General features: G+C 40.5%; 1 protein-coding gene across 3 annotated transcripts in view; it reads right to left on the bottom strand.

The window, feature by feature from the left end:
* Positions 1-944: 944 nt before the first annotated feature.
* Positions 945-9,403, bottom strand: part of phkb (phosphorylase kinase, beta) — a 149,389-nt gene continuing 140,930 nt past the window's right edge. For 2 of the 3 annotated variants that reach the window (XM_033632936.2, XM_033632923.2), the window contains 7 exons: positions 8,864-8,954; positions 7,453-7,658; positions 6,564-6,698; positions 6,087-6,216; positions 3,861-3,968; positions 3,378-3,518; positions 945-3,026 (listed from right to left, as the gene is read on the bottom strand). In XM_033632936.2, coding sequence (XP_033488827.1) covers positions 2,889-3,026; positions 3,378-3,518; positions 3,861-3,968; positions 6,087-6,216; positions 6,564-6,698; positions 7,453-7,658; positions 8,864-8,954 — 949 coding nt within the window. In that variant the 3' untranslated portion in view covers positions 945-2,888. The remainder of the gene's footprint in view (positions 3,027-3,377; positions 3,519-3,860; positions 3,969-6,086; positions 6,217-6,563; positions 6,699-7,452; positions 7,659-8,863; positions 8,955-9,403) is intronic. The other variant, XM_033632931.2, reaches the window with a different exon arrangement.

Raw genomic sequence — 9,403 nt, 5'->3', positions numbered from 1 at the left:
GGGTGCTTCATTCAGTTGTGATGACAACTACAAAGTGTAACACTCCATGACAGAGGGTGGGGGTGGGGTGGGTCCAGTGTGGAGAAAGGCCCACTGTTAATCAAGCTTCAAATAATGTGACTAATACCATCTTTTTGAGGTGCTCTCGTTGAAAACATCACCAGGGCCACTTTCTCGAGAGCTGAAGAAGATATTGAAGAATAGTAGAAATAGTAATCTACCCATTAGAGTGATATCTGATTCTAGAGTTTCCTTTTAAGGTTCCTTAGTGGTTAAAGGAAGATGTCTTTTCTCTATAACATTAAAACATGTTCCGTTATCTTACAATTATGGTGTTTAGCGGAGTAGGAAATACTGTACAAAGTAAATTATAAAATAGATATGAAAAAAGAAAAGACCAGAACCTTTTTGAGATCCCTCACTTCATAACGAAAGAAACTAATTTCTTTTCAATTCTTCTTGGTGAAGCAGTGATTTATTTAACAAGACAGGCAAGATCTCCTCTCACCAGCATGCAAGTTGATTTGAATATATTGAGTGTGAGGCAGAGCTCATTTATCTTCTCCTCTGGCTCTCGCTCGCCCACCTTTCTCTGCCAGTCAGTTAGTCAGTGTTGCAGACAGCACACACAGCGTCAGTGGCGAGATGCAGATTGATAAGGGGTTCGGGCAATATAAGTGGGTGTAACTAGTAGGATCCGATACAATGCCAAAACGCAGCGCTCAGGGCTGTAGCAGTCACGCTCCATTTCTGCTGCAGTTTTAGCCAAGGAACAAGAGATTTTTGAGTCACGCAAAGCAATTACATGTCGGTATTTCATATTCACATAACTGTGGAAGAAGAGGGGAGATGTTCCAGAGGCAGCTGCATAATGCAAACCTGCACTTATTTACACATTCAGATACAGTTAAAAAGGGTGATAGTAAAGTGACACACAGGAAATGTTTATAGTTTCCATCATAACTTTATTCTTTGAAACTACAGTTTGAGTTAAAAATACTGAACAACAACGGTAAACAACACACACGCGCACACACACACACACACACACACACACACACACAGTGACAAGGTTGGGTGGATTCATCACAGTGATGATATTCAGAGGCACGCTTTAAAATAAGTCAAAGTGAATCTTTTATCATTTCTACCTAAGGATGACAGCAGTCTTTACTGTTGCCCACATTCAACAAAACAGAATTTTCTAAAGGGTCTTCAGTCCCAGAACTACAGATGAGCAGTAGTCATTGTCATGCAGAGCCCAACTGCTCAAAATGGGCCTCTCAGAAACTATTTTGTAGCCTAAAACATTCAGAGAAACCATCCCATTGCAAATGGCAAACAGCCCCTATTGTCATGCGGCAGACTGTGCATGCATAAAGGTAAGAGGGCACAGCATTCCACTAAAAGAAACTTAACATAGTACAACAAACACCAAACTTTAGCTGAATATACTGTGTGATTCACTATAAAATCTTAAATTTATAAACCTTCTAAAGCCAAAGACCCACTGATAGTTTAGATGATGATGATAACCACATCAGGAAGCAATTTGATGACGAATAATACATGACATAATGGCAGACTTAATGTGATTATTAGCTGCATTTTCAAGGCCCCTGGGAGCCAAATAGATCAATTTAACAACCACACCTCTCATGATACAACATGACCTTATACTGACTGACTGCAGTGTAACAGCTACAGGTTATTGCTGGTGAGGTAAAGCTTACATCTGAGCTCATGGTTCCTGTATCAGGGTTCACAGTGGCATCATTCTTACATATCTGAAAGCCAGAATACAAACACATTTATATTAGATTTTTGAAGGGAAAAACAAAAATTAAAGAAATAGGTTTTTTTTTTAAAATAAGCTGATTTGCTTTATTACAGAGAATTAGATATGAAGATTTAAACCAGTCTCATGTCTGTATGATGAAAATTAAGCTACAGCCAACAGCCTGCTAGCCTAGCTTAGCATTCCTTTAACTTTTGGACATAGCTAGGCAAGCTTTTTCCCCATTTTCAGTTTTTATGCTCAGCTAAGCTAAGCTAAGCCAAAACAATTACCACTTGTGTAATTTCTCCTTCAGTAAGTTTTTATTTTAATGACAATACGTATTATTGGAGACAGGGCAAGAGAACACAAGTTTGGTGGCTAGGTGCCATTCTGACATAGCTAACCACCTACGGTGATTAACACTATTAAAATCTTAACTGAATACACAGAGTAGAATACAAGAGTGAACTCTGGTGACAAAAAGATGTAGACAGGTTAAGGAAGGTTCTAGGTGCTAGTAAGTTTAGTACAGCTGGTGGCTGTATAGGATATTAACCCTTTGAGCAAAGTGCAGATATGCTAATCTACGACATCCAGATAAAGAATAACAAAACAGTTACCCAGTTAGGGCACAGTATGTGGCAACATTAGCTAGTTATGTGGCATTTCACATGACTAGCTACCAATGTTAATAAATAACTAGAGCAATTCAAGGTAACTCTATTAAAATCTTACACAGCACAGTTGGGATACTGAACAAAAACGTGTGGAGGTAAAAGAAACAAGGCCCTGGTGATACTGTGAGTATTTCCCATAAATATCAACATTTCTGTTTTTATATGAAACATGACTGGTGGATGTATTTTAACGCCTGGAGCAAACTGCAAACATGCTAATCTATGCCAACTGAGGCTTCTGCTCACACCTTCTATTGCTGTAGAGGCAAAAGTCCAGGAAAACTGTAGCTTGCAGGAGCGGGCAGAGTGCTGCCGAAGAGAGGATTGGAGAGGTTAGAGGTTATCTTCTGAATATACGTGATGGATACTCAGTAGACCATTTGATGACTACACTGCAGCAGGCTGGGATGAGAGGTCGAAGCGTTGTAAATCTAGCTAACGGAACAGGGGTCGTCCTTGCAGGGCTTGACATCCCCCTGCAGCAACAGGATCATAACGGCCTTGGTCAGGTAGCTGGAGGTGCCTCTCTTTCCCACTGGTGGTGTGTTGTAAAATGCCTCCATGTCATCCTGGCAGGCACAAGAATTTCAAGACTTAACAAAAAAGTGCTCATAAAAGTTTAGAATGATATGCTATATGTGAAAAAAACGAGATCCTAGCAGGATTATATTTCAAACATTCATTAAAAAACTTGGAAAGTCACAGACTGTTTCTGTCAGGCTTTTTAGCACTATTAAATCAAGCTACCCCTTTAGTTAGATTATCAGTGTATGGCTGGTACAGAGGCTCAAAGTTTGGAAGCACATCAATTTAGAAAGGTGATGAGATAATTTTGTGGCTGACACTCCGGTCACATTCAAATGAGAACATGTTATAATACCAGTTAATATCAGTTACGGCCTAGAGGAAAGGCGCTCTACCTGTTTCTCCATGCCTTCAAAGCGGCTGCGATCCTTCTGGAAATCATTAAAGGCTTCCTTCACCAGATGGTCCAGATCCATCTTGTCGCCGAACTCAAGCTCCGGGTTTCTCTCCAGCACTATGGACACCACCATCAGCAACTAGTCACACACAGGAGATAGGACGAGGCTGTCAGAAACTAAAAACACAGCATCCTCTTTTAAAAAGAGTAAACCACACTTAACTGTTATCACAAGGAATATCAAAATCAGTCCCTAAACAAAATGGATATTGAGTGAAGAACTGGAGTCCCTAAATTCCCTCGCTGCTTGACTGTGGACAAGCTGCAGTGCTGAGACAGAGTATGATATCAATTCCAGAATAAAGAGAGCAAAGTCAATGTCATGTTGAGTACAAATCCATACACATTTAATTTGTTAGTTTCATTTATTCTGACTCTGTTATATCTGTGCACTCTGGTTGTGTGGGCGTTCGGTGGTTACCTCTACTATAATTTGTCTGTACTCAGGCAGGACAATGTTCGTCAGCGTTTCCTCCACCAGCAGGGAGAAATTCATCTCATACATGGTCATGTCAGACAGTGTCGGTTGCTGCGGAGAGATAGTAAAATAAAAAAAAGTGGTTCATGTGAGCATGAACATGCATGTCAGCTGCTGGATGCTGTAATTGATGATCATTGTGTATATCCTGTGTGTTTGTGACCACTACAAAATGATCACAGGGCTGTTATAATTATTCTTTTCAATTATTTTGTCCTGATTAAAATGTCATACTGAATCATCTCACTCCATCACTGTGAGCACAGAAGAGGCAGAGGGTTGTGGGATCTCCCTCCTCCTGTGCACTAACAACCTGTCCATCATGGTGCCGACAGTAGGTGTAAAAACAAGTCAATCACTGTGCTGTTAACTAAACACTCTCCCTTCCAAAACAGATTATGGGAGATGTAGAGAAAGTAAATATAAGTTGTGAAAGCTTAGAGTGGAACTGGATCTGGTCCCCGAGTGTTTGGCAACTCAAACTTGCCAATACATTAACAAACTGTGCTTTGAGGCAACAAAATACCAGTGATGTCAGTGTAACTTTTTGTATAGCTGTCAACTGCCAACTGTCTTTCTACCATGGCTATAAAAGGAGCGATTCTAACTTTGAAATGAAATTCTAACTATGATATCGATTAACTGTCTATGTATTTGAAAAATTAAAGTAAACATTAGTCTTTATAAGCCATCATTCAATGTAGTGTCAACAGGATTTTTGGTGAATAGGTATACAAACTCAACCTGTAGGCCTGCATGACACCAAACACAGACAGTGCTTAAGGCGCTCTACTCACATCATCTATTTTGCTGTGTATCGGTGGAGTTCTGCACTGAACAACCAGCCAATAAGCATTCACTGCAAACATTTTGACTTGTCATGGTAGGAAAGAACAGGTGTTAGTAATGACATTAACAGTGTATACACTGATTTTAAGTGTCTGAAATTTACTGTTATACCCATAGAGCAAATTTTTGAGTGTCTGTTAAACAGGGTGTGGTGAATGAACGAGCGATTTCAAACACTGTGCCAGTAAACTATGACAAGGTGACAGTGAGACAGCATGCATAATACCGGGACCCTGAAACCGAAGCAGCTAAATGGTTTTCTGTCATCATTAATCTTCCTTATTTAGAGTTGTGATTTTCCTACTGTGGAATGTCAAAATACCTTCCACGAAAAAGGCCAATCAGACAAGTGAAACACTGTTAATGACATCACTGACTGTTGAGTCTCTTAATGAATAATAGCTGTGATGATGAAAAGTGATTGAAAATAGCAATTTTGCTGAATGCCTTTAATTAGACCAACAGAGTAAAAGATCCACTTATACTACTCACAGACAAACAAAATACATTTTCACGATCAATGGAGACACCTTGAAATTGATTAGGTACTTTGTATTATAACAAAAATCAATCAGTGTTCATCAGCACAGGTTCCATTGTGTGGTCGATGGTCCCCTTTTGGCAAAAAATGCCTTTAAGAATCTCTTACATTATCACTAATTTGGCATATGACTTGCTTATATAAGCATTAATTAGCCTGATAAGGTTGGGTTGTTTTTAGCGAATACAAGCTATTACGATTTGGTTGTAGTGTTAGAGTCTAATGTTAGCATACTAGCATACTAGTATGACATTGCTGACGTTAGTGCTCTGGGACTACTCATTAAGCATTATTAACATTACCATTTTGCCAATGATTTACCACATAAATTTAGCTCTTCAGCCAAAGTGCCAATTCACTTAATGTTAACGTTAGCCCCGATGGTTCAATCCTCTTAATGCCAAGATAAGAATTGGCCAGGCTAATACTGTCATAACTCCAACATAATTAAACAATCTGTGTTTGTCATCTTTTTTCACCCTTGATTGTGGCCAAATTTTAAATGTATTGATTATCATTCTTAGGAAAAATTATTTGGGGCGGACACTATCACAAGTATTTGAACCAATAAATGTGAACAACACTCCTTTGAGCAATAGAATTTGTTAGGTATTCTTAAAAACAGCATAAAGATCTGTGCCTGTAAGCCTTAGATGTGCCTGTTACACAATAAATGGTCTCTGTAACCTGTAGCTGTTTGTATAGCAGCACAGTGTCCCCTTCAAACAGCAGTGGTCATTGAGTATTTATCCTACAGCAGAGCCAGGGGAGGCAGGTACCTGTGGGAGGTGAGCCCCAGCCACTGTAAAGCCGTTGGGGGTCCTCTCCAGGATCTGCCACACACGATCATAAAAGCCCAGAGGGGTTCTGTTCAGAGAGCCATCGATCTGACGCCTGTTCAGCCAAGACCTGAGGCGAAAACAAGGGTGAAACTGTTGAACCACATTTCAGAGACTGGGGAAATATAATGATGATAGCCGATGTGCTAGAGGAAATTGTCTATGAGTCAGTGTGTATTAGATTAGATGAGATAAGATAAAAATGTAATAATTCCCACAGGGAAATTGGGTTGCGGCAGCAGCAGATTAAACGATATGGATGTAGGCAAGACAGAGGATGAAATAATTAAAACTAAAAAGATTATACAAGCGAATGTGTTAAGATAACGACACTGCATCTTCAAAGGCAGATCTGTGAGCAGACAGGGAGAAGAAAACACAGGTAATGTTCTCTATAGTGTGAGTGTCTTTGAGTACCTGCCGGTGTGTTGTGGCTGCAGGACGTCCAGCAGGAGCTGCTTGATGTCGCTGGGGGAGAGCTGGTAGATGTCCTGGGGTGGCATGTCTCCCGCCCTGATCTTCAGCTCGTGTTTCATGGCCTGGACAATCCATCTGGAAATTCACAGTATACCACCATAGAATTGAATTGAATTATACGTGTGTGTAACAGTGGACATTTGCGGTTAGTTAATTGTGAAGGGAGAACTTTCATTTAAGCTACACTTGGCTGAACTTTCAATGCCTTTTGTATTTTGTGGACAAAGCGTTTCACTCTTTGACCCTCCAAAAATTTTCTTCCTTGCCTCTGAGGGCTTCTGTAAAAAAGTCAAAAACAGACAGATAAAAACAGCTAACTTGTTTCTCTAAGCTGATAGAACAGAATTTTAAAATGGCACATTGTACCTAACCTCACAACACTTCTTCCAACATTGAGTTTTGATTTTCTTGACAGTATTTTCGGACCAAACTTGTCTGGAGAAATTTGTTCAATCCCAGGTGCTTTTATTCAATAAGTGTAGAGCACACCTATAAATTGAGTCTCAGTCCACTTCTGAGAAAACTGCCATGTGGTTTATTTGGAGTGTAAAAAAGAACTTCAGAAAAACAGCCTGTAATGTATGGACACAGACACTGGAAAGCTCTGAGTTACTGATGTTTTGATCGGCTAACATAAAATGAAGGAAATCTGCAGTCTAAACTGATGCCAATATTCCTTGAATTTTTCATATTTCCTTGAGTGGTCTGAAAACTACAGTAGGTGAATTACAGCAAAGAGTACATTCTGCACGAGGCCATCTTGATCGACTGAATGTACAAGAGTTGTTAGGGCCCCACTGCAGCCACCCTGAACCCAAATTTGTCCTACCCGACTCTGATCTTCAGCATGCCGCTGAACAGCTCTGGGTTGTTGGAGATAATCCATCCGATATGGATGACCAGCTCCTGCTGAAGAACAGCCTCCCGTTCCCCACCGTGAGGGGAGCACTTGCTGTAGATGATGCCCTGGATCACCCCTGGCGACAGTGGGTTGGAGATCACCTCCTCCTCTTGCCCGAATAGGCCGAGAGTCACCTGGTAATCACAGACATTAGCAAACACAGGGAAAAGGAGCATACCCCAAACCTTTATAGATTTAGAAAGTTCGTTGCTGTGCAGAAGGATTGCTGTGCCTAGTATATCTAAGCTTTTGGGAGCATGTGTGCCTTTACAGGTTCATCTGTGTGGAAAGTGTTCATGTGTAGACTGGCATGTGCACACAGTACTTCCTCCCAGGTGCAATTCCTACAAGTATCTTTGTTCCATCACTCTAAAATTGGCCTCCTCTCCCAGAGTCACATAAAAGTGAGAAGGGAAAAAAAAAAAAAATTACAGATCTCAAGATTACTCTTTTGTATTTCGTGTCTTCTGAAAGCCATCTCATGAAAATTACACCTAACCAATCTCTCTGATGGGAGGACACACTTTTATCCTTGCCTTCAGCTGATGAAACCCAGTACTTTGAAGATGTATCATTCATCTTTACATCTGAACTGATTCTAACTGAGCAAAGAACAACCTGGAGCTGGAAATGACCGAGGGGGAAATACATTGTTGAATTTTAATATTGATGAGAAATATAATCAAAACTGGAGTCAGAATTGACTTAAATGGGGTGCTGCCTCTTATTTCTTCCAACTGGGCTGCTATTGTAAGCACAGGAACACAGCCGTCTCAAATCTTAAGTCAGCTTTTCCAATCATGTCGAGAGGAGCATTCCCTCCGGTAAGCAATCTATATGCAGATTCACACCTTGAGCTACTTCAGCATAATGAAATGCCTAAAACTGTTCAGAGGGGTAAAAATGAGGCGAGATAACTGACACTCTCGAGAGGAGGCTAATCTCTGAGTAACACTTGACAGGAAATGATGCACCGAATCTCATTCAGCACGAGGGAGCAGCATCAGACAAATTCCCGGGTCACATTTTATCAATTGGCACATGGGAGTGTGTCTAGACACGTGGACACGGTGCATATTAGGATTGTACGCTGGTCACACTGGCAGCCTTGTTACAACTACAGCTTAGATACACGCACAACGGAAGTGAGCTGTGATGAGGAATATGAGCATGCAAGTAATTCCCATAGGATGACAGTATGAGAAGCTTATAACCATATATTTACAATTTAATTTCTTTTAATCAGTGAACATTAAAATCATTGTCCCGCCATGCCATTGTCCCAACATAACCCCCAATTATTTACTACTGTGGCCCTGTGGTCTGTGTGTCCACTTACCTGCTTGCCATGCACTAAAACACTAGTAATACTGGGGGCAAGGCTGTCCACTAGCTTAGTTAAGAGACTGGCAGCAAGGCGGACAACAGACCTAGTGGGCGAAAAGACACAAGAACATTCTTGACATCATGACAGATAACATCTAACAGCTAGGACTTGAGCAAACTACATCTTTTTGGTCATTTTTACTAAAAGGCTAAGGATCCAATTTCCTTTTTTTACTGCAGCTTCAGTCATATTATGTACTGAACAAAAATGTAAATGCAACACCTTTGTTTTTGCTTCCATTTTTCACAGGTTTAAGTCAAAGATCTAAGACCTTTTTCATGCACTCAATAGATATACATTTAGATATAAATCTGTGTCAGTGAACACTTCTTCTTTTCCAAGATAATGCATCCACCTGACAGGCGTGGCATATCAAGATGCTGATTAAACTGCATCATGATATGCCACGCCTGTCAGGTGGATGCATTATCTTGGAAAAGAAGAAGTGTTCACGATAATGCATCCACCTGACAGGCGTGGCATATCAAGATG

Source organism: Epinephelus lanceolatus, chromosome 2 (genome assembly GCF_041903045.1).
Source record: "Epinephelus lanceolatus isolate andai-2023 chromosome 2, ASM4190304v1, whole genome shotgun sequence".
NCBI lineage: Eukaryota > Metazoa > Chordata > Actinopteri > Perciformes > Serranidae > Epinephelus > Epinephelus lanceolatus.
The sequence above is the reverse complement of the archived record's forward strand: the minus strand, read 5'-3'. Positions and strand labels throughout refer to the sequence as shown.